Below are 25,593 nucleotides of genomic sequence, written 5' to 3'. Positions count from 1 at the left end.
TTGAGGCTCAGTTAGATCTGAGTTCAGGGTTGTTTATTTAGGTGGCATTTTTTTTGTAAAGGGTATTGTGAACTGTCAATAGGAGGCACAGAATGTCTTATCATCTGTTAAGACATTGTTTGTCCTATAGCCCATGATCATTTTAGCACTGTTGATCATCATTTTTAAGTCTATTAATTGAAGATTGTGACATTCTGTCATTCCTTCATATTTTTAGTTGAAGTATGTCTACAAAGAGAAATTTCCTATCATCAGCTATTTGATTACCCTGAGATACATTTTGATTAGGAAAGCAATACATATATAATTTCTTAATTGACCAGTTTTCAGAATAATGAATTGCCGCCATATCATTTTCCAAAAGTTACCAATGGAATTTAAAAAAATATACAATTAAGAATTCATGGATTTAAACATCTTTTAATGTTTCAGTCAGTTGTAGATATTATCCGTATTGATCCCCAAATTTTCTCACTTGACTAGGGGACACCATTCATGTTGTCTCTTGAGTCTTTTCAACTAATAATTGATCCTAATAATAAGTCTTTTGAAGTCTTCCTTGCCCTAGACCTGGAATCTATCATCTTTCCTGCTCTTAAAGACACAATTTTTGTTTTAGATATATTTAAGTATATATTTTATCGCTACCATCTTTTATTAAAGTTTTGTTCCACTAGCAGGTTTAGCAAAGTTATTTTAGTGGTTTCCTTACTCTATCACAGATTAGAAAAAGAAGATTGGTCCTTTAGAATTACAAATATTGTATCTGGGTTACAGTGTTTTGCCAGTTAGGCAGTTCAGTAGGCTTTGAAAATTTACTTGAGTAAATATAAGAAAAGAACCATGTTGTCATCATGGATTGATGTAGGGAAATTCCAACAGTTAGTAGTCTTTTATGTAAGTCAGGAATGAGTGTTGCTTTGGTGAGTGTTTTGTGTTAAGTGCTATAATCAATTTGGCTTTTTCTAGTAGACATATCAAAAGGTGACAAATGCAGCTACGCCTGGCATAGTTGCTCTGTCCTGATAATTAGACTTAATATATGTATGGAACATACATATATTGGGAGGTATAGTGGCATTTTAGTAAGAAATCATAGGCCCATTTTTAGGGATGATGTGTTGGTTATCTATCATTATGAACAAACTACATCAAAACTTAGAGATTTAAAACAATTTTTAATTTGCTTATAATTTTGTGGATTAGGAATTTGAGAAGAGTTTGCTTGGTGGTTTGTCTCAACCATGTGGTACTTGCAGGATTGTTTGGATTAGGGGATCCATTCCCAAATGGCTTGTTTGGTGACTTGGAGGTCCTTTGTTCTCTTACCCACTCCCCTTCATCCCTAGTAGTTTATTTTCTAGGATCTCTCCACAGAGAGATCTGTGTCTTTTCAGGATGGTCAGACTTTTTACATAGTAGCTGGCTTTTGAGTGACAGGAAACAAAAGCAACAAGGCTGTTAAGGACTATTCTCAGGGCTGGTGGTCTGCTGGTCAAAGCAGTCAAAAGATTTACCCAGAGTTAAGAGGTTGGGGAATGGACTGATTGTTGATGGGTGAATGGCAGGGTCACGCTAAAGAAGAGCAAAGGGTTTGTTGATATTGTTGATACCGTCTTTGGTAAAGAAAGTCTGCCACTTATCTCTATACTTTCCCTAATCTGACTACCCCCCCATCATACTAAACTGTCTTTAGCTCTTTGCCTTATAGCATTAATGATGTCTTAGTGCTTTGACGAGCTCAGTAAAAAAAAAAAAATTGATGTTCCACTATCATTGAAGTGACATAGGAATAGACCAAGGTACAAAATCATTACTTTGGTGTAGATTTTTTTGTTCTGTTATTTGGTAAGGTCTTTTTGTAAAGTGAAACATGAAGCTACCTCTCAGTACAGTCTATAATTAGAGAGGTGTCCCTTTTGTACTGTTTATGCGTTTTTAAAGTTATACTAGGTTTTGTTTAATGGGCAAATGTTAAGAATTGTAAGTATTGTTCAGGGTCCAACAAAAAACTTTTTAACTGAAATGAAGTTCTCAAACTTTATTTTAATCCTGAGTTCATACTGTAGCTCCTTATGGTATCTTTTCCTATCACCCACTGGAATAAAGGATTATGGCTCTTATATACAAAGCACTGAATAGTTGTTTAGCAATAATTATGTAGTTACCACTTAGACACTCGAAATAAGGAAAACAAAAAAATAGAAAAGAGTGACTCTCTCTGAAGAAGCTTGGTTTCACTAGGGGGGCTAGGACATTGACAGTGGAAAGTTAAAAAACTGTCCAGTGTATTAATATAAGTGATATCTGAGGTGTTTAGCCTAGAAAAATGAGTAATTAAATAATTAAGCAAATGACTATAGAAATTCAGAAGATAGAAAAATCAGCCTGAAGTTAGTAATCAGAATGGACCCAGTGCTGAAGGAAGTAGAACTTCAAGTGAGTCCTCTGGCGTGTTTAGAGTTTAGGACTGTGTGCCTCTAGTGATGGCTTCTGGCATTATATCACATCCTAGATGTTTGATAATGTGGAAGGGAGAGGACCTTCAGGAAATGGAAGAAGGCTAATTCCATGCTGTATCTAACATGAAATATATTACCCACCCTGGTGGTTGTAGCTCTATAGGCTAAGTTGTCACTGACACCTGAGAACTTGCCTGTGATACTCAGACAGAGATCCTGGTATTCCCCCAGTTAAGCAAACACATTTTATCAGGAAGGATATTAAATTTTGGTTGAAAGTGTTTTATTTGATTAATGTTTAGTATTTGAGCATATTATTTGGGCATATAGTTATATAGCATATTCTGGACAGGAGTTTGTCTCTTCTTTGGAGTCAGAGAGGAGGGTAAGTGATGCATAGAGGGCTGGGCTCTGGTTGCCCCACTCCCACCTCCCCACATATGCATCTCAGCTGGATTCCAGATAAGCTTTCAGTTGGCAAAAAGATTTCATGGTTTAAAAAGTCTTCAAATGATTGCCTTAGAATTAAAAGAACATATCTGGTTGTTGAGGGGCATTTGTGGGAAGTAAAACTTTGAGATATTATGCTTTTTTGTGACATTTTTAATGCTGGCTGTAGACTAAATTTTAAAGTTGTGGCTAAGATAATTTCATTACCTTTTGTGGGCAAAACTGTGAGAAAAGTTTTGATGCTATTTCTAGGCATTTGTTTTCTTCTTGACATATGTGTAATTAATTTAACAATATTGAGATCTTTTGTCCTCAAATAGGGATAATAACATTATATATTATTTTTTCAATATAAGAGATGAGTTGATTTCCAATTAGAATGTTCTAGTAATTGTATGTGTGTATGTTCTTATTTCCTGTGCAGTTGAGGAAGATTGGGGGTGGGGGCTTTGGAGAAATTTACGATGCCTTGGACATGCTTACCAGGGAAAATGTTGCTCTGAAGGTAGAATCAGCTCAACAACCAAAACAAGTTCTGAAAATGGAGGTGGCTGTTTTGAAAAAACTACAAGGTAAGCTGCTTTGTATGATATACCAGACAGTTTATAATTTATTTTTATCTTTCTGAACGTCTTTACATCCTCTATTAACTGAATAATCAGGTGTCAGCTCAGTATAAACAATGCTTAGTATTTTTCTCTTTGAAATTTTATCACTAGCTAGTAGTAGTAGAAATATTAATTGCTTAGGCTAATTGGACTGTGGGAATTCCTTTTCTTTTTATTTTTTTATTTTTATATATATATATTTTTAAAGATTTTATTTATTTATTTGACAGAGAGAGATCACAGGTAGGTAGAGAGGCTGGCAGAGAGAGAGAGAGAGGGAAGCAGGCTCCCTGCTGAGCAGAGAGCCCAATGCGGGACTCGATCCCAGGACCCCAAGATCATGACCCGAGCCGAAGGCAGCGGCCCAACCCACTGAGCCACCCAGGCACCCCTCTTTTTATTTTTTTTAATTCCTTTTCATAGTGAGTCTGGATGAGAGAGTGAATTAGCTGAAACATTCTGCCTTAGAAAGTGTTTTTGTAAGGCAATCGGTAAGAATTTACCTTTTTTTTTTTTAAACCACTAAACATGAATACCTCTGAGTTGTTTCTGCCTGTGTTGTTGGAGGTAAATATGCTTTAATCACATTAAGGAAACCTTCAAATCACACTGCAGGGTGGATTAAAAATAATAGTATTTGTTATGTGATTTCTTTAACTTCAGTTTCATAGAGTAACTTTTTCTGGCCCTGTTGTCATTTTTGAGATATATTTTGCTACTTGGGTTCCTGTTTTTTACTACAAGGATAAATAACTTTTTTTTCTGACTTTAACCCAGTGATGTAAAACCCTGAATGCATTGCTAGTTTGTATTCATCTTTGTATTTTCAGGTTAATGATATAATCCAATATTACTTATTTTTAAATGTTGTATCTGAATCAAAATTAAATGGGTGATTAGCACATTAAATGATCTTGTTAAGTTCTTGAACGTTTGGTATTGTTATAGGACATTCATTAGTATCTAAAAAAAATTCAGTACTAATATAGAGCAAAAGAAGTTGCTGGAATTAGTAGAAATAACTGTAATTGGTAGAAGTAGTAAGCCCAAAATGCTTTGTAGCCTAGGACCTTCAAATTTGTGGCTGTGTAGTCTCTAGGGTGATTGTACTCTCCTTGTGAATTCCTGGTGTTTGGAATTCTAGTAAACTGGTTCGTATTAAGTTGATGAAATGTGTATTATGTATTCTGGCAATGTCTGTTCTTTTAATCATTGTCCTTTGCCTAAGCTTTCTCATTACCCAGGTGTTTCTACCAGTTGGCTCATTTGTTTAGAGCCTGATGCTAATAAAATGCTAGATCTGTTTAATAGTTATTTTTAGCCCAAACTTACGTTTCCCAAAACATGGGGAATTAGGAAGGCAGTGGATAGATCAAAACCTATTGTCACTACTAGAAAAAATGTAACTGGAAAAGGAAGAATGGGGAAAAGATGACGCTGTCTTATTTTTTTTTAGCCTTTCTCCTTACTCCCTATTTCTTTGGAGCTGTTTCCAGCTCAGTGACACAGAGGCCACAAATAGGTGCAGCTGTAGCTACCTGTTCCTGGTTTGCACAGATCCTAGGGGATCTGTTTGACTCTCAGACGATGATCCTGTAAAGGATGTGTCAGCATCAGTGGCCTGGAGCAAGCCACTTCACTTTTCTCTTACTTGGCTCTGAGGAGGTATTCCAGGTGAGGCAGAATACAGCTCCACAGCCCTTTCCATAGGTTCTCTTGCCTATTTTGGCCACGATTTATCCAGGATTCTATGGGATAAAGGTTGAAGATAACTTTAGTACCTTTTAATGAATGAATTGGAAACCTTAGGATGCTAAGTCTTTCCTTCTATCTTCCGTACTATTAACTAAAATGTTTCTCCTACCTGCTTATAACTACATCCTGGTCCTCACACTCTTCATGTTCCAAAAACAAACAAATTTTTATCTTCTGGTCTGTATTTCTTCTTCTTCTTTCCTTTTTTTTTTTTTTTTGAAGTTTTAATTTTAATTCTAATCTCTGTATTTCAGTGAGGCAGCCCTTGACTCTTTTGTTGGCTTCCTAACTTATACCTTCTGTATATTTAATGCCTTACAACTTATTTTGATTAAGGGTGCTTTAGAATCTAGGCCTTTTTGAGAACATTTTATGAGGCTGACTTAGGTTTGCCTCCTTTTGTATAATGACTTCTTACTCACTGGCCCCAATAAAAAGGCTAAGTGTGTAAGGAGAAGATATATAACCAGAGGTTAACCCTTTAAAAGATTGGTTGGTTTTGAAATGATATTCAGGGATGCCTGGGTGGTGCCATTGGTTAAGTATCACATTCTTGGTTTCCACTCAGGTTGTGACCTAAGGGTCATCTCTCTCCCTCTTTCTCTGCCCCTCCCCCTGTGCATGCAAGCTTGCTCTCTCTCTCTCAAATAAATCTTTAAATTGATGTTTTTGATAGGTGATAACAGGATTTGTTTCTTGACAAGATAAAAAAATTTCTATGGTGAATTTAGCCAGACCCTAAGTTTTGTTCTTTGTAATAAATCAGTTCCCCTTTTCAAAACTCTCACAGTGTTTTATCCTGATTACCCTGAGTTCTTAGTTTTCTCTGTCTTTCCTGTGCTTGCTAAACTTAGATTTCCTCAGCTCATGTATAACTCTGATTACTAGGATGATCCTTTCTCATCGGCTCTGAAAAGTGTGAGGGCTTTAGCATTTTACCTCATCTTTTCTTCTAAATGACCTCCCCTATGGTGCTACCCAGATTACTCTCTCTTCACAACTCTTAGAACCACTCTGGATGTATCTTTCTATTTTCTATTTAATCAAGTTTGACTCCTGAATCATACTTGGTTTTTACAAATGTGTTTGAATGTGTTAGTCACTGCTGAAGGAAGCAAACCATAAGAGACTTAAATACAGGGAACAAACTGAGGGTCGTTGGAGGGGAGCTGGGGGGGTTGGAGTAACTGGGTGATGGGCATTAAGGAGGACACATGATGGAATGAGCACTGGGTGTTACATGCAACTGATGAATCACTAAATTCTACCCTGAAACTAACACTGCACTATATGTTAACTGACTTGAATTTATATAAAATTTAAAAGAAAAAAAATGAACGAAATCATCTGTCTGTCGGCCTGTTAGGTAGTACTTCTACACTATTATTCTCTAGAGTATCCCTAGTACATAGAAACACAAAACTTAATAAGCTTTTCTTTTTATTAACATACATCTCCATATAACCATTTTTTTTGTGTTTCCTCCTTGTCTCCATTTGGACTGTACTGTCTTTTTTTTTTTTCAAGATTTTATTTATTTATTTGACAGACAGAGGACACAAGCAGGCAGAGAGGCAGGCAGAGAGAGAGAGAGGAGGAAGCAGGCTCCCCGCGGAGCAGAGAGCCTGCCGTGGGCTCGATCCCAGGACCCTGGGATCATGACCTGAGCCGAAGGCAGAGGCTTTAACCCACTGAGCCACCCAGGCGCCCCTGGACTATACTGTCTTCAGACCTTTGTCTTTCAGTTCATTTGCTTTGAAACTTGGAGCAAAGGGGATAATTGCCTCCCTAGGCTGTTAGATTCTTTTTTATCTTTCTTCTCCCCCATCTTCAGTAAATGTTTTAGGGTGATATCCTGGCTATCTTCACTTCTCCATTTTAATGAACTCTTGAGCTGTATCTCAACACACCTCTTTTTTTTGTCTTTTTAATAATTACAGTTTTATTTGCAGTGCTGGTGTAAGAGGAAAAAAAAAACTTCTGTCTAATGATTTCAAACTGATCACTAGTAATTCTGCAGTATTGAGGAACCTACCATCAATGCTTTTCAAAAGGATTCTTTTTTTTTTTTTTTCCAACAAACAACAAGTATTTATTGAGCGCCTGTTATGTGTCAGGCACTGTGTTCTAGGACCACCCTCCAAAAAAGGAAAAAAGAGACAGAGGCAGAAAATGTAATTCTGAGGGAGAGGACAGGGGCAGCTGAGGAAGAAGGCTGAGGGAATGGAGAATCCTGAGGTGATGGTGCTCTGCCTTAGGCCTCCTCTTCAGCCTCCTCACCGAAATCCTCCTCCTCTTCTGTGGTGGCATCCTGGTACTGCTGGTACTCGGAGACAAGGTCATTCATGTTGCTCTCAGCTTCAGTGAATTCCATCTCGTCCATGCCCTCACCTGTGTGCCAGTGGAGGAAGGCCTTGTGCCGGAACATGGCCGTGAACTGCTCTGAGATGTGCTTGAAGAGCTCCTGGATGGCTGTGCTATTTCCAATGAAGGTGACTGCCATCTTGAGGCCACGAGGTGGGATATCTCAGACTGCTGTCTTGACGTTGTTGGGGATCCACTCCACAAAGTAGCTGCTATTCTTATTCTGCACATTGAGCATCTGCTCATCTACCTCCTTCATGGACATCCGCCCATGGAAGACAGTAGCCACAGTGAGGTAACGGCCATGGCGGGGGTCACAGGCAGCCATCATGTTCTTGGCATCAAAGACCTGCTGGGTGAGTTCAGGCACAGTGAGGGCCCGATACTGCTGGCTTCCACGGCTGGTCAGAGGTGCAAAGCCAGGCATGAAGAAGTGGAGCCGTGGGAAGGGCACCATGTTGACGGCTAGCTTCCGGAGGTCAGCATTGAGTTGACCAGGGAAGCGGAGGCAGGTGGTGACACCACTCATGGTGGCTGAGACGAGGTGGTTCAGGTCTCTGTAGGTTGGCGTGGTCAGCTTGAGAGTGCGGAAGCAGATGTCATAAAGGGCTTCGTTGTCAATGCAGTAGGTCTCATCTGTGTTTTCTACCAACTGATGGATGGAGAGGGTGGCATTGTAGGGCTCGACCACAGTGTCAGACACTTTGGGTGAGGGTACCACATTGAAGGTGTTCATGATGCGGTCAGGATACTCTTCTCGGATCTTGCTGATGAGCAAGGTGCCCATTCCAGAGCCAGTGCCCCCACCTAGTGAGTGGGTCAGCTGGAAGCCCTGTAGGCAGTCACAGCTCTCCGCCTCCTTCCTCACCACATCCAGGACTGAGTCAACCAGCTCAGCACCCTCTGTGTAGTGGCCTTTGGCCCAGTTGTTGCCTGCCCCAGACTGACTAAAAACAAAGTTGTCTGGTCTGAATATCTGCCCAAAAGGACCTGAGCGAACAGAGTCCATGGTCCCGGGTTCTAGATCAACCAAGATAGCACGAGGAACATATTTGCCACCTGTAGCTTCATTGTAGTACACGGAGATGCGATCCAGCTGCAGGTCGCTGTCACCGTGGTAGGTTCCAGTGGGGTCGATGCCGTGTTCATCACTGATTACCTCCCAGAACTTGGCACCGATCTGGTTGCCACACTGACCGGCCTGGATGTGCACGATTTCCCTCATTGTTAAAATTTATTTTAATTTTTTTTGCTCGCCTCAAGGTGTGTACGGGGCAAGAAATTATATGGTATTTTTTTTTTTCTATACTGCTAGTCTCAGGCTGGAAGGATGGGACGTGTCCTGGAGGCTGGAGCAGCAAGGTCCGAACGCAGCCGCAGGAAGGTTCTGAGAGAGAGCTTCAAAAGGATTCTTAACAAAAATTTGATACATAGCTAGAATCCTGCAGCAAGACAGAAAAATCTTAAATTTGCCATTTTCCCTAATTTTTATTATGAAGAACTTTAAATATACACAAAAATAGAAATAATGATATAGAGAACATTCTTTGTACCCAGTACTCAACTTCAGTAAGTTATCAGCACTTGGCCAGTCTTATTGCAGCTATGTGCTACTCCTTCAACACTTTTTCCCACCTTGCTGGAGTAAACGCTAAGTGGCTTCTGTGTCCCGGTGCTGTGTCATCATGAAGCCTATGTGGTCCCTTAGCTGAGATACCTGAGGAAACCCAGACCCAAAACCAGCTGATGAAGGAGAAGGCTTTGAGACATTCACCTTTCAGGTGGGAATCACTCAGTTGATGTCCCTGATCATCAGCTCTTTCTACTCGAATAAAGAGATCTTTCTGAGGAAGCTTATTTCAGATTCATCAGATGTTTTGAACAAAATCTGGTATGAAAGCTTGACAGATCCCAGTAAGTTATATTCTGGGTAAGAGCTGCACATTAACAATGTTCCTAACAGCCAAGATCTAACCCTCGCTATGGTGGATACCGGGATTGGCATGACCAAGGCCAATTTGATCAGTAACCTTGGTACTATTGCCAGGTCTGGAACCAAAATGTTCTTGGAAACTTTGCAGCTGGTGCATATTTCTGTAATTGGCCAGTTTGGTGCCTGTTTGATTGCTGAGAAAGTGACCATGATCACCAAACGTAATAATGATGAACAGTATGCCTGGGAGTCTCTGCAGGAGGATCGTTCACAGTTAGGACTGACACAGGTCAACCCGTGGGTCCTGGAACAGAGGTTATCCTGCATCTGAAGGAAGACCAAACTGAGTTCTTGGAAGAAAGAAGAGTAAAGATGATTGTGAAGAAACACTCCCAGTTTATTGGCTATATATTACTCTTTTTGTGGAGAAGGAATGTGATAAAGAAGTCAACGATGATGAAGCTGAAGAAAAGGAAGAAGGGGCGCCTGGGTGGCTCAGTTGTTTAAGTGTCTGCTTTCGGCTCAGGTCATGATCCCAGGGTCCTGGGATGGAGTCCCGTGTCAGGCTCTCTGCTCAGTGGGGTGTCTGCTTCTTTCTCTGCCTCTGTCATTCCCCTTGCTCATACTCTCTCTCTCTCTTAAATAAATGAATAAAATCTTAAAAAAAAAAAAAAAAGGAAAGAGGAAAAAAGAAAAGGAGTCTAATGACAGAACTGAAATAGATGTTGGTTCTGTTGAGGTGGAGAAAGAAAGGAAGGTTGATGATAAGAAAAGAAAAAGATCAAGGAGAAATACAATGGTCAATGGATTTGGACCAGAAATCCTGATGATATTATTAATGGAGAATATGGATAATTTTATAAGAGCTTGACTGATGAGTGGCAGGATCACTTAGAAGTGAAGCATTTTTTAATTGAAGGGCAGTTGGAATTCAGATCCCTTCTTTTTGTCCCAAGAGATACTTCCTTTGTTTTGTTTGAAAACAAAGATAAAGAACAACATCAAGTTGTATGTTCTCAGAGTTTTTATCATGGATAACTGCAAGGAGCTGATCCCTGAATATCTGAATTTCATTAGAGGTGTCGTGTACTCTGAGGATCTTCTTTTAAATATTTCCCATGAGATGTTACAGCAAAGCAAAATTCTATAAAAGTTATAGAATTTGGTCAAAAGATTCTTAGAACTAACTCTTCACTGAACTGACAGAAGACAGAACTGCAAAAATTTTATGAGCATTTATTTTCCTTCCCTCCTTCTATCCCTTGCTTCCTTCCCTCCTTCCCTTCCCTTCTCTATTTTCTTCTCTTTTTTCTTTTCTTTTCTTTCCTTTCTTTCTCTTTTCTTTTCCTTCTTAGTAGGTTCTACACCCAGCATGGAGTCCAGTGTGGGGCTTGAACTCATGACCCTGAGATCAAGACCTGAGCTGAGATCAAGCGTCAAATGTTTAATTGGCTGAACCACTCAGGTACCTCTATGAGCATTTCTCTAAAATATTAAGCTTGGGGACGCCTGGGTAGCTCAGTCAGTTGAGCCTCTGATTCTTAATTTCAGCTTGGGTCATGATCTCAAGATCGTGGGATCAAAACTCATATCAGACTCTGTGCTCAGTGGAGTCTGCTTGGGATTCTCTCTCACTCTGTTCCTCCTCCATCTCCCCCCACCAAATAAATAAATAAAATTTAAAAAACCTATTAAGCTTGGAATTACATGAGGACTTTCAAAATCAGAAGAAGCTTTCAGAGCTGTTAAGATACTACACATCTGTTTCTGGTCATTAGATAGTTTCTCTCAAGAACTATTGTACCAGAGTGAAGGAATACCAGAAGCATATCTTTTACATCACAGGTAAGACCCAGGACCAGGTAGCAAATTTGGCTTTGTGGAATGTCTTTGGAAGCATGGCCTAGAAGTATATACTATCAAGTTTCTTGATAAGTACAGTGTTCAACAGCAGAAGGACTTTGAGGGGAAGACTGTAGTGTCTGTTATCAAATAGGGCTTAGAACTTGCAGAAAATGAAGAAGAGAAAAATAACAGGAAGAGAAAAAAAACAAAGTTTGAAAACCTGTGCAAAATCATGAAGGATATTTTGAAGAAACAAATAAAAAAGGTGCTCATGTCTAACTGATTGGTGACATCCTCATACTGTACTGTCACAAGCACATGTGGCTGGATGGCAAATAAGGAAAGAATCATGAAGGCTCAAGCCATAGAGGCAACTCAGCCATGGCTACATGGCACCAAAGAAGCACTTGAAGATAAAACGCTGACCACTCTATGATCGAGACCTCATGGTAGAAGGCAAAATGACAAGAATGACCAGTGGTCGGTCATCCTGCTCTATGAAGCTGCAGTTCTGTCCTCCAACTTCATTCTGGAAGATCCCCAGACATATGCTAACAGGATCTATGGGATGATCAAATTTTGTTATCAATGAAGATGACCCCACTGCTGATGATAGTAATACTGCTGTGACCAGAAGAGATGTCACCCCTCAAGGGAGAGGATGACATGTCATGTGTAGAAGAAGTAGGCTAAGCTCTAAGCTCCGTCCCAAGAATTACTTGTATCTATATTCAATACTTTGTCTTCATTCCCTCTGATGATATATTTTTCTTTATTTTTGTTAACATTTTAAAAATCTGCATGACATAACAATAATTGCTTAAGGGGAAGATAAGGTTTCTTTCTCTTATGATATGCTGATACTTAGGAAATAAAGCCCAGCCAGTTTTTCCTTTCTGGTTTCATGTGAGCTTATTTAACAGGACAAGGTAACATTTGTTGTAAGGTGTACATAACCTAATATTAACCTAATATTAACTGTGTGGGCTAAAGTGTTTAGCTATTAAGTGGATTCCCTAGTGAGACCAAATTTTTTTGTCACTAAAGTGACTGAGCTACACTTTGATGTTTAAAAGAAAAATATTGGTTAAAACAACTTCACCTTCTAGGATCTACTTTTAAAATCTTATATCCCCTGTAGTTACCAACTGTGTGCACCAGGCCTCTAGAAACTAGTATGTTAAAGCGAACCAACTTGATGGGAGTTTAATATAATAGGGTTTGTTTTCTGAAGAGCATTGTTTAGAGTAGCAATTAAAAGCCCACTTAGCTGTGTTGTGAAGCTGTTCAGAACAGCAGGTTTTATGAGTGGAAATGTAGTGCTCAAGTCATATTCTGCTTTAAAAGGTTGTAACAGATACGAATGAATTTACAAAAGAAATGGTAGACATTGTATCATGTATAAATACTTCAGTATGTATCTCTACTTAATAGATAAGGGCTCCTTTATTTTAGTGAAAATATTATTTAGTTCATAGAGTTATGAATTACCAGCCAGTTAGGGAGTCTGTAGGGTTGGAGTGAGGGGTATTTGGAGATACATCAAAATTTGACAGATATTACTTTGCGTGTGAATGAGTGCTTTATTGATGATCAGTGATTTTGTAAAAACCATTTAATTTCATCTGTGGGAGCCTAGAAAGGCTTAGCCACTTATCCTTCAAAAAAGAAAAAAAAAAGGGATGCTGTGAGGATATATTAGAAGTAGTTTATTTTAAACATTAGGAACATTTGGGATATCTATATAACTGGAAAAGTGAAATAATAAGCCTGTGGAAACCCCTCAGGTGGCCAGTTTTAATAACGGGTTAGAGAATTCATTGGAGAGGAAGCCCATGTTCACAGTTTTGCTTTTTTTTAAACTAATACACTTTACTTTTGTAGAACTGTTTTAGGTTTACAGAAAAATTGAACAGAAAATAGAGTTCCCATAGTACCCCTCTGCACCTATAGTTTCCCCTGTTACTAAATACTGTGTTAGTGGGATATGTTTGTTATAATTGGTGAAGCCAATATTGATACATTATTATTAACTAAAGTCTATAATTTATAGTAAGTTTTTTAAAGTTTAAACAACTTTAAAGTAAAGTTGTTTAAACTTTTTTAAAGTTTAGTCCTATAAACTATAACTTTATAGTATAGTTTTTTTTTAAATAACATAAGCACAGTAGTTTTAAACACCTAACAAAATTATTTCTCAGTATTATCTAAAATCTAGCCAGTGTTTAATTTCTCCCATTGTCTTAAAAATATCCTATTGTTCTGTCTTTGAGGCATGTTGAGACCTTGTCAGCGTAGATGGTAGGGGAGGGAAGTAACTGTTGAGTGAGGAGGACTTGTGGGGGGCATGCTTTGGCTATTGACTGTAGCATTGTCCAGTGGGAAGTAGCAGAAATATAATATATAGAGAAACATAAATTGTGGTTGATAAAAAAAAGTGACAACTGAGGACCATCTCCACCACCTTCTGCCCATGTGAACCTACTTAGCTCAAATTCCCAAGGGTAATATGGGAACATTAACAACACACAAATTATAGGTTGGTTATGAGAATGAAGTGGTAAAAGTCAGCTGTTTAGCACAATGCCCTCAATATATATTAGATTGATTGAAAGCAGTATCCTGTTGTTGACTTGTTCAAATCAAGATTCACATACACTGCATTTGGTTGACATATCTCTTAAGTCTCTTAGTCTTTGAGAGTTCCACGGTTCCTCTGTCATCCTCCCACATCCTCCCAGTCCCCCTCCCCCCAACCTTTTTTTTTTTTTTTTTTGGAGTTGCCGTTTATTTGTTGAAGAAATGAAGTTCTTAGTTTGATAGAAAGAGTCCAAATTCTGGATTTGTCTAATTGCACACTTGGGGTATCTTTTAACATGTTTCTCGAGCCTCTGTTTTTCCTGTGAACTGGTAGTAGATGCAGAGCCTTGGTTGTTGTTACTGCTCTTATTTTTGGCAAGAGTACATGGTCTAGATTTATTGTTTCCATATGGTTGGCAAAATTGTGATTTTTATGATTCTTTTTCTGAATCAAATTTCTGAACTGGAATTATTCTACCAAGTAGAACTTTATTTCATCAGCTGTTTGTTTCCCCTGAAGTATAGTCACTACAAGAAAGGCAGGATAAAGGCTTGATTTTTCTTCCCTCTTATTTACCAATTCTCAGAAAAATGAGTTTTGTGCCATATGACCAATGAATTTGTTTTTGTTTTTGTTTTCAACATTTTATGTATTTTATTTCAACTCATTATGGTGATTGTTATTTTGATGCTCAAATTTTCATGTCTTTGGCTAGTGGAAGCCCTTTCAAATGGACTGCTGTGTCCTTCTAACTCCAGAGTTCTTTGATACCATCTTTCTTTTCTGGCACAGTCCATATTTCAGACTTTCCTTGAATTTTCCCTGTGCTGTTGTTGGAATCAGGAACTCTCTTTCTTCAAGAAGCCCTGTTTCCTTTCATTGAGAAATAATTGAAACCACAGTGTGGGCACGAGGGTATTAATTGCTATTGGGCGAACACATTTCTCTAAATAGGTTTTAATTACTAGATTTTGTCTGTTTTATCCTTATGTGCCCTTTTCAATGTGTTTGAATTGTTTATTTTTTAAAATAGACTTGTGTTCTCTTTTAAACTGCAAGCCACTTAAAGAATTACATACACTTAAACTTGATATTTGTATCAAGCTCAGTGGCAAAACGATAGCACAAAGTAGTAAAGAATATAATAAGGGGTAAAGGTCTATTCCTAACCTTTTAGTCCCAGAGTTCAACTGCTATGCTCTCCCACGAAAGGAATTATCAGAGATCTTCTACACCCTTTGATGGGACAGATGAACCTTGATGAGGGCAAGCATTTTGGAGGAACTTTCATAGACAGTAGTCTGTGGATAGACCAGTAGTCTAATCCAAAATGACATATGTCTCTCATTCTTATGACTGGGGAGAGGGAGTAGTTGTACTTTGCAGCAGTAGCTAGAGCTTCAAGCAGAAAGGCAGAAGAGTTGTAGTCTTTTTTTTTTTTTAGTAAGATTTTATTTCTTTGACAGAGAGAGCATAAACAGGGCGAGGGGGAGAGGGAGAAGCAGGCTCTGCATTGAGCAGGGAGCTCAATCCCACTGGGATCATGACCTGAACTGAAGGTAGACAGTTAACTGACTGAGCCACCTAGGAGTCCATGCAGTTGTTCTTCTGTGCTAATGACACTTTCTGCCCCAGTCCTCCACTTGTGCTCTGTAGTCTTTCTTTAGCCTTTTATATACCTATCGTCTGTCCTTTTGTTTATTTCAACTTGTACACTTTTTTTTCCCTAAAGTAATTTTTTGCTTGCTCTGGTTAAAGTTCATCTGTTTTATCAAAGATGTGTTAGGAGATCTCTGAGAACTTCATCTGTTCAGTGTGTTTATTTTAACATTCTCTACTTGGAAGATTTCACATTATCTGCCAGCTTGGGGATTTGTCAATTGATTACTCTGGATTTAGGAAAATGACGTTTAGGAAATTGAATATGTCTAGGTTATCTTAAGGAGCAGAGATCCATTTCCTTCAAAGAGAGTATAATATATATGTGTGTGACTTTATATACACATATACACATATATTTATATGTGCTTTATAAGCACAGCAAAAGTCTGGAATCATACAGAGCTCAAGAAGCCAGTAAGGATAGTTATGTTTAGGAATTGGCATTAGGGAGACTAGGAAAGAAGAAAAAAATCTTTTAATGTTTCCCTTTATGTCCTTCAGTGCTTAAGAAATTGAAAAGAATAACACAAACATTTCTTTTATAGTAAAAATGTAATATAATTTCATAGTGAAAAAACATAGTATAATGATATCTTCAAAATCACTTCTTACTCTTCTATCTTCTATTTAAATTTCTCGGTGCCTGAAAATACATAGTAAATTAGTGAAATGCAGTATAATGTAATGTAATAAAAAAGCTGTTCTGTGTTGTGAACTTTATAAATGGTGAGTAATATTTGTAGGGAAATCTGTAGTAGTGTTTGAGTGCTAACTCTACGCTGGAAGATGGATTACTGAATGCTAGGCTTATTCATACTTGTTCTAGTGTATCTAGTTTATGTGTAAGTATTCACAGTAAAAGGTTTAAAAATGAGAAGAATAAAGTGAAAAGTAAGTTTGCTTTCTCTTAGCCCCCAACTTCCTCCTAAACTAACCACTGTTACTGGTTTCTTGTGTTTTTTCCAGAAACATTCAATACATATTTTGTCATCTATTTTTACACACACATAAATAATCATGTGATATATATCCTATATATATAAATCATATGGAATCAGAATCATGTATAAAATCATATGATTACATATGATATATAATGACTGTGTACATGCATGTCTATGTGAAACAACCGTCTCACCCATATCCAACAATATGTGCAACCATAATATATATGTATTTTTCTGCAACTTGATGTGACCCCCTAACATTCAGACAGTAAGACTCATATTTTACATATCTTTATGTTCTATAGCAGGAGCGATTGTTCAAACATACTGATTGGATCATGTCACTCCCAACATTTGCTAAAACACTTAAAGGCCTTCCTTTTCTCAGGTAAAGTCCAGCCACCTTAACCTGGCATGCAAGATCTTGAACTGATTCCTGCCTGCTTCTCTAGCCTCTTTACCAGAAACTGTTGGCTTACACTTGGGTTGTTGGTCATCCTGAACTTTTTTCGGTTTCTTAAACAGTTTATGGCCTCTCATCTGAATTTTGCTTCCTCTGTCTCATACTACTTTTTCTTCTTCTTTTAAAAAATTTGTAACAGTGCTAGTATTTATAAAAGTCCATAGATAAAATAGGATTTAAAGAAATAAAACAAATACAGTTAAAAACTTCCTTTTCCTAAGCATATAATACCCAAAAGAATACCTGCTTAAAAAAATGTGATCCTACTGGCTTCCTTGTTCCCTTTTCCACAGTAAGGTTAATACAGGATTTGCTTATCTTTACTTTTTAACTTCTTGTAATCAAAGTTCTATAAATAGTTTCAATAATCAGTTGGACAAAGTGTGTTATGAAAAACAGTAGTCCAGGTTCTGGTTCCAGATAAGATGGAGTAAGCACACTTCACCCTGTCTCTCCCACTGAATGCAGCTATAAAACCTGGACAGAATGCTTGGAGTGGCTATTTGAGGACTCTGAAAAATAAATAGTAGGAGGCAGATTGGGGAAGAAGACCAGAATTCAAAGTACCACTGAACCGGCGGTGAGTTTACCATTTTTTTTCTTCCGGTATGCCCCAGCCTGAACTTAATGTATCCTGAAACTTGGAAGTGAGCATTATTAATACGGACAGAAAAAGCACCAGGAGAAGCCCTCTGGTTCTGACTCAAGGAGCGGAAGGGATCTCTTTCCCACATCCTTCTCTTTCTTCTTCTTCTTCTTTTTTTCCTTTTCTTCATTTTCTTGCACCCCAGGCCTCAAGCAGTCCTTGGCAGAAGCTGCAGTGGCCTCAATGGGGGCAGGCAGGAGCCTAAATCTCAGAGGGAGGGGAGACTTCCTCCCAGATTGGAGGAGCTTTGGTATCAAGAGAGTGCAGCAAATCCCGTTGTTTTCTTCTCCCTCTGCTCTTCTTTTGCTTAGCCCTGATGTGGGCACAGTAATGGGAAGTACATGGCAGAGTGGGGTTAATGAAGTCCCAGCTTTCTGCTGGAAAGGTGGAAAAGGAGAGCTCCAGGGAGCTAAAAGATCGCAAGAGAATGAGGAGCTTAGAAAACTGACTACTTAAAGTTTGTGATAAACTCATGAGCTGACTCCCAAGCTGACATGTATGAGTCTGATTGATTCCTAATCAGCATACAGAAATGTCAAAGACTGAATTATGGGATAGACCACCCCTAACTCCCAAACTGGACACTGCATGGTACAGTTATGAAACTGTATGTATGACTGCAGAGGGTTTGCAGACTGAATTGTAATTGGAAATACAACCCACAGAAGGCTGGTCAGAACTTGAAATGTGAAGCCAACGGGTCAAATCAATTACTGGCTAAAACAAGCACACCAGCATTCTCAGTGGGGCTTAAATAAGATCCAGAGTATCATAACATAATATGCAAATGTCCAGAATACAATCTAGAATTACTCAGCTTAAAAAGAACCAGAAAAATTGAACTTACATGGGAAAAGACAGTGAACAGATGGTGATGCCAAGATCGCACATATGTTAAAATTATCTGAAAAGTAGTTTTAAAATCAGCTCTTATGACCATGTTCAAGGATTGAATGGGAAGATAGAAAGTCTCAGCAAAGAAATAGAAGATATGAAGAAATAAATGGAGATTTTAGAACTAAGAAATACAATGATGGAAATTAAAACTCATTAAAAGGGCTCAATAGCAGAGTAGATATGACAGTGAAAGAGTCTGCACTTAAAAATGGGTCAACAGAAGTGATCCAATTTGAATAACAGGGAAAAGGTTAAAAATAAAGAAATGTACAGCTTCAGGGACCTATGAAACTATGATAAGGTCTTACATTTGTGTCATCGGAGACCCAAAATGAGAAGAGAATGAATGTGATCCATCAAAAATACTTAAAGAAATTATGGCACAGGGGCGCCTGGGTGGCTCAGTGGATTAAGCCGCTGCCTTCGGCTCTGGTCATGATCTCAGTGTCCTGGGATCGAGCCCCACATCGGGCTCTTTGCTCAGCGGGAGCCTGCTTCTCTCTCTCTCTCTGCCTGACTCTCCACCTACTTGTGATTTCTCTCTCTGTCAAATAAATAAATAAAATCTTAAAAAAAAAAATTATGGCACAAAGATTAAAAAGGAAGAAATAAAATTGCCCCTATTTGCAGATGGCATATTCATCTATGTAGAAAATCCCAAGCAATCCACAAAGAAATTCCTAGAGTAAATGAGTTTAGCAAGTGCTTCATGGTCAGCTCACAAAAAAAAATCATATTTCTATATACTAGTGATACAACAATTGAGAACTGAATTAAAGATATATATAGTAGCTTCCCCAAAGTGAAACTCTTCGGTATAAATTCAACAAAATATATATAAGATCTCTATGCTGAGAATTATAGAACCCTGATTTTAAAAAAAATCAAAGGATATTTAAGTAAATGGAGAAAATGGAGAAAAATGCATTTATGATTTTGAAGAATCACAATAGTAAAGATGTTGATTTTCCCCAAATTGATCTGTAGATTTAATGCAGTACTAATAAAAACAATCCCAACAGCACCATTTCTGGTTATAAACTGATTCTAAAATTTCTTTACAAAGGTAAAGGGCCTAGAATAGCCAAAACCATTTTTTTAAAAAAAGATTTTATTTATTTGAGAGAGAGGGAGAGGGTAAGGGAGAGGGGCAGAGAGAAAAGGAGAAGTGGACTCTCCGCTGAGCAGGGAGTCCAATGTGAGGCTCAGTCGCAGGATCCTGGGATCATGACCCCAGATGCTTAAAGGATGGAGCCACCCAGGCCTCCCAAAACAATTCTGAAAAAGAAAAATGTTGGAAAAAATCAAGCTACATGATTTAAAAACAGGATGAAGCTGTCATCATGAAGACTGTGGTATTGGCAAAGCGAAAGGCATGTAAAGCAATGAGATAGAATAGAGATCGCATAAATAGGCGCACACAACCATGGCCAGTAATTTTTTACAAAGTGACAAAATGGAAAAAGAAAAATATTTTCAATAAGTGGTGCTGGAACAATTGGATATCCACATACAAATATAATGAACATTGACCTAAACTACACGATATATGAAAATGAACTTTAAATGTACCACACATCTAAATTTGAGATATAAAAATGTATGGCTTTTAGAAGAAGACAGGAGAAAATCTTCATAACCTGGGTGCAGATAAGAAGTTCTTTCGCATTACACCAAAAGCATGATTCATAAAAGAAGAAATTGATGAATTGGATTTCATCAAATTAAAACCATCGCTTGCAAAGACACTGTTAAAAGAATTAAAAGGCAGATTATAGGCTGGAAGAAAAGATTTGCAAATCATATACCTGCAAAGGACTTATATTTGGAATATGTAAAGAACTCTGCAAACTCAACAGTAGGAAAACAAGCCACTTAAAAATGTTTCATAGGCTTTGGCAAGAGGATATAGAGTGACACATCAGCTCATGAAAAGATGTTTAGCATAACTAACCGTTAGGGGAATGCAAATTAAGTGCAAATGGTGAACTGCTACTGTACATCCATTAGAATGACTTAAAATTGTTGTCAGTACCAAGTGCTGAGGAGGATGTAGAGCAACTGGAACCCTCACATATTGCTGGTAGGGATGCAGAGTGATTCAATTCCTCTGGAAAACAGTTAAGCATATACTTATAAGTCAAACATGGATTTACTGTATGATCCAGCAACCCTACCCCTGGGCATTTAACCTTGAGAAATGAAAATTTGTGTTCATATATTTATATCAACTTTATTCTAACTTGCCAAAAATGTATACTTCAAAGAAAAGAGTGAATGGCGGGGCACCTGGGTGGCTCAGTGGGTTAAGCCTATGACTTTGGATCAGGTCATGATCTCAGTGTCCTGGGATCGAGCCCCACATCAGGCTCTCTGATCAGCAGGGAGACTGCTTCCTCCCACTCTCTTTCTGCCTGCCTCTCTGCCTACTTGTTATCTCTCTTTGTCAAATAAATAAATAAAATCTTAAAAAAAAAAAAAAGAAAAGAGTGAATGGATAAATCAGGGTTGGTATATTCATACAATAGAATACTATTTGGCAATAAAAAACAATGAGCTACTGATTTACACAGCTGTTAGATTTCCTCTCCTTAGGGAAGTCCGTGTAGGGACCTCCTAGTCAGCTCCAGTACAGCTTGGTGTTTTGTTCACAAGTATCATCCTTGGATCACCCTTCATTGTCGTCTTGGGGATTCTCATTTATATTATATGCCTTGTTGAATCCCTTTCTCTTTTTTTGTTTATTTTTATTTTAGTGAAATAGTTTCCAGAGTAAAGGGTGCTGGGAGGTATGTCTTTGAGACCTCTCTTGCAAGTCTGAAAGTTTTTATACTACCCAGATGTTTAAATGAAAAACTGGCTGGATATAGAATTCTGGATTGAAAATAATTTTACTTCCAAAATTTGTTTTCATATTCCCTGTAGCAGTTGAGAAGTATAATTCTGTTATGATTCATGTTACTTTGGAAACATATAATTTTTTCTCTCTTCCCCCAGGGTTTTGCAATTTCATGATGATATACCATAGTATGGGTATGTTTTCATCTAGTGTGCCTGTCTTTGTCCTTTATTGAAACTTGTGATTTGAAAGTTTTTCTCAGCAAGTTTTCTTGAATTATTTTGTTGATGTTTTCCAGCCCCTTAATTTTTTACCCCTTCTTTTTTGGAACACTTGCTATGCTGATATCGGGTCTCTTGGAATGGTTCCCCAATTCTTGACTTTTACTCTCCTATTTTTACATACATTTGTTCATATGTTTTTGTAATTAACAAGTACGTTTTTTAAATAGAGAGGATGATGAAATTGTGCTCTTTTTTTTTTTCCATTGTAACCACAAAAACCTGATAGTTTTAAATTGACCATTATGATAGGATAGTTTTGTTTAAAAGATAGAATTCCCTGTGATGGTTATCTAGATTGAAGAGCTTGGAAACTTCATTTTGCCTTTGTCTCCTGGGGAGCTGCTAGAACCCAAGGGTATCCCCGTGAGAGCTAAGAGGAGCCTTTGTTCTTTAAACTTCTTGGCTGAATTTTTTTTTCCTGGGAACTTGGTTTAGACCACTCAGCGTTCTTTTTGTTTTACCATCCATAAGTTCCTAGCTCTGTGCTCTAAGCATTCTGATCCACTTAATCTACTGATTTCTCACAGTGCTTATTTTTGTTCATAGAAACTATCATTTGATCTTGTATTGTCATATTATCTTATAGTACGTTTGTTTCTTTCAAAAAGATTGTAAATTCTTTGATGAAAGGACTTATATTTTTCTGTGTTCCTTGGTATAGTTGTTTCATGAGCTGTTATTGTTAGATTGGGTGTGGTTTGTTTGTTTGGTGGTGATGTGAGTGTTTAAGTAAAAAGAAATGATGGGTAAGGATGCTAAGACTGGTTTTGTTGTGTCCTTAGCAGTCTAATAGTCCAGCTTTGCAGAATTCCCAATATTTGCTACTTTCCCACTAACCTGAAATTTGTTCTTTAAGCTCCATAGCATCTCCATGAGTGGGTTCGGGATACTTTTTTTTTCTTTATTTTGTTTTATTTTATTTTTTAAGTGTTCCAGGATTCATTGTTTATGTACCACACCCAGTGCTCCATGCAATACGTGCCCTCCTTAATACCCGCCACCAGGATCGCTCATCCCTCACTGCCCTCCCCTCTAAAACCCTCAGTTTGTTTCTCAGAGTCCATAGTGTCTCACGGTTCGTCTCCCCTTCCGATTTCCCCCAATTCACTTTTCCTTTCCTTCTCCTAATGTCCTCCATACTATTGCTTATGTTTTACAAGTAAATGAAACCATATGATAATTGACTTTCTCTGTTTGACTTCTTTTATTCAGCATAATCTCCTTCAGTCCCATCCATGTTGATACAAAAGTTGGGTGTTCATCCTTTCTGATGGCTGAGTAATATTCTGTTGTATATATGGACTACATCTTCTTTATCCATTCGTCTGTTGAAGGGCATCTTGGCTTTTTCCACAGTTTGCCGATTGTGGATGTTGCTGCTATGAACATTGGGGTGCATGTGGCCTTTCTTTTCACTACATCTGTATCTTTGGGGTAAATACCCAGTAGTGCTATTGCAGGGTCATAAGGTGGCTCTGTTTTAAATTTCTTAAGGAATCTCCATACTGTTGTCCAAAGTGGCTGCACCAACTTGCGTTCCCACCAACAGTGTAAGAGGGTTCCCCTTTTCTCCACATCCTCTCCAACACCTGTTGTTTCCTGTCTTGTTGATTTTGGCCATTCTAACTGCTGTAAGGTGGTATTTCAATGTGGTTTTTTTTTTTTTTTAAGATTTTGTTTATTTATTTATTTGACAGACAGAGATCACAAGTAGGCAGAGAGGCAGGCAGAGAGAGAGGAGGAAGCAGGCTCTCTGCCGAGCAGAGAGCCCGATGTGGGGCTCGATCCCAGGACTCCGGGATCATGACCCGAGCCGAAGGCAGAGGCTTTAACCCACTGAGCCACCCAGGCGCCCCTTCAATGTGGTTTTGATTTGAATCTCCCTGATGGCTAATGATGATGAACATTTTTTCATGTGTCTGTTAGCCATTTGTATGTCTTCTTTGGAGAATTATCTGTTCATGTCTTCTGCCCATTTTTCGACATGATTATCTTTTTTGGAGTGTTCAGTGTGAGGAGTTCTTTATAGATCTTGGATATCAGCCCTTTATCTGTACTGTCATTTGCGAATATCTTCTTCCATTCCATGGGTTGCCTCTTTTGTTGACTGTTTCCTTTGCTGTGCAGAAGCTTTTTATCTTGATGAAGTTGGGTTTAGGATACTTTCAACAAACTTCTTACTTTATTACTAAATGGCTTTTTTTATTTAAAAAGGAAAATAATCAGTGCCTCTTTTTGATTGTTTTGCTTTCTCAGGCATATAAAAATCATATAAAATTATTTGCCTTTTATGTGGCTTTGTTATTCATTAATATTTAATGCTGGGGTGTAGACCACCATGCCATCACTTGCCATAGCTTTTTAAAAGCTCTTGTATTGAAAGCAGGGGTAGTAGATGATTATTTGAAAAAAAGATTCATTTGGTTATTTGCATTTTTTTTTAAATTTTTTATTTTTTATAAACATATATTTTTATCCCCAGGGGTTATTTGCATTTATTTAATTTTTAATTTTTAATTTTTTTAAAGATTTTATTTATTTGACAGACAGAGATCACAAGCAGGCAGAGAGAGAGGAGGAAGCAGACGTCCCGCTGAGCAGAGAGCCCGATGTGAGGCTCGATCCCAGGACCCTGGGATCATGACCTTAGCCTAAGGCAGAGGCTTTAACCCACCGAGCCACCCAGGCGCCCTAATTTTTTATTTTTATTTTAAAAAAGATTTATTTATTTTAGAGAGTGTAAGTTGGGGGAGGAAAAGAGGGTGGAGAGAGAATCCTCAAGCAGACTCCCTACTGAGCACAGAGCCTGACTCGGGGCTCATATCCCAGGACCCTGAGATCATGACCTGAGCCAAAATGAAGAGTTGGCCTCCTAACCTACTGAAATACCCATGTGCTCCATATGCATTAATTTTAGAGTATAGTTTATCTATTACTTTAAGAAAAGATTTTGGACAGTAAGGAAGGGTTTATCACTACATGCATCAGATGAATAAAAATCCTTTTAAACATCACAGTTAAAATCTGTGTTTAACTAGCGAGATGCTACCTTGCCTATAATATCTGTAGATATTATCTACCTGTCTAAATTAAGTCTATTTCTTACTGTCTTTTTTGAGTGGGCATATCATTAATTATTTCTTTTTTGCACAGTTTGGTGACAGACCACAAACATTCCCTATTCAGTTAGATTAGTCAAGAGTTAGAAAATAAAGAGAAAGTCTTAGTGGTGGTATTTAGAGTGACTGGTAAAGATTTGGTCTGTATGTTCAGGCTCGCTTATTTATTTATTTATTTAAAAGTTTTTATTTATTTATTTGTGTGTGGGGGGGTGGCAGACAGAGGGAGAAGCAGGATCTCCACTGAGCAAGGGGCCCGATGTGGGACTCCATCCCCAGACCCTGGGATCATGACCTGAGCTGAAGGCATCCCATCAGGATTCCTTTAATCTTTTAAAGGATTTCTTTAACGTAAGAGACATATAAGCAGGAAGTTAAAATTGACTTATTGTATATTTCCATGCTATGTTTTCTTGAGGTCAACAATCTTTGACTGTTAGTGATCAGGGCTTACCTTGCTGACTTCTTTCTCTACTTTCATCGCTGCGCCAGACTTGATTGCTCTTACTCATCTCCAGGAAACATATTTTAATAGTCTTCTTTATTTTTTCCCCTTCAGGGCTTTGCTAGATGACTAACTTGTGATAGCTGTAAATCTAATCCTGAGTTTTAATTGGTTGATATTACTTCCTACAGGGATATTTGGATTCGAGAGTTGTATTTGTTTGAGGAAATGAAGTGGAGGGGAATAACTTGAGCAAGAAACAAAGTAGCACATTTTCAAAGGAGAATAAAAAA

At 38.1% G+C, this 25,593-nt stretch overlaps 1 protein-coding gene and 2 pseudogenes across 2 annotated transcripts in view; 2 read left to right on the top strand and 1 right to left on the bottom strand.

Moving 5' to 3' along the window:
- TTBK2 (tau tubulin kinase 2) overlaps positions 1-25,593 on the top strand; it is a 177,395-nt gene that overhangs the window by 43,883 nt on the left and 107,919 nt on the right. Inside the window, exons 1-2 of one of the 2 annotated variants that reach the window (XM_059372638.1) lie at positions 3,397-3,484; positions 17,539-17,650. Coding sequence is in view for 1 of the 2 variants with exons in the window: in XM_059372637.1 (XP_059228620.1) it covers positions 3,337-3,484 (148 nt within the window). In the remaining variant the exon portion in view is untranslated. Of the gene's footprint in view, positions 1-3,336; positions 3,485-17,538; positions 17,651-25,593 lie in introns of those variants that run through there. The other variant, XM_059372637.1, reaches the window with a different exon arrangement.
- LOC131999677 (tubulin beta chain-like) lies at positions 7,424-8,946 on the bottom strand (annotated as a pseudogene).
- On the top strand, positions 8,970-10,696 carry LOC132029176 (heat shock protein HSP 90-alpha A2-like; annotated as a pseudogene).

The sequence above is a fragment of the Mustela nigripes genome, chromosome 13 (assembly GCF_022355385.1).
Source record: "Mustela nigripes isolate SB6536 chromosome 13, MUSNIG.SB6536, whole genome shotgun sequence".
In the NCBI taxonomy this organism is placed as follows: Eukaryota; Metazoa; Chordata; class Mammalia; order Carnivora; family Mustelidae; genus Mustela; species Mustela nigripes.
The sequence above is the reverse complement of the archived record's forward strand: the minus strand, read 5'-3'. Positions and strand labels throughout refer to the sequence as shown.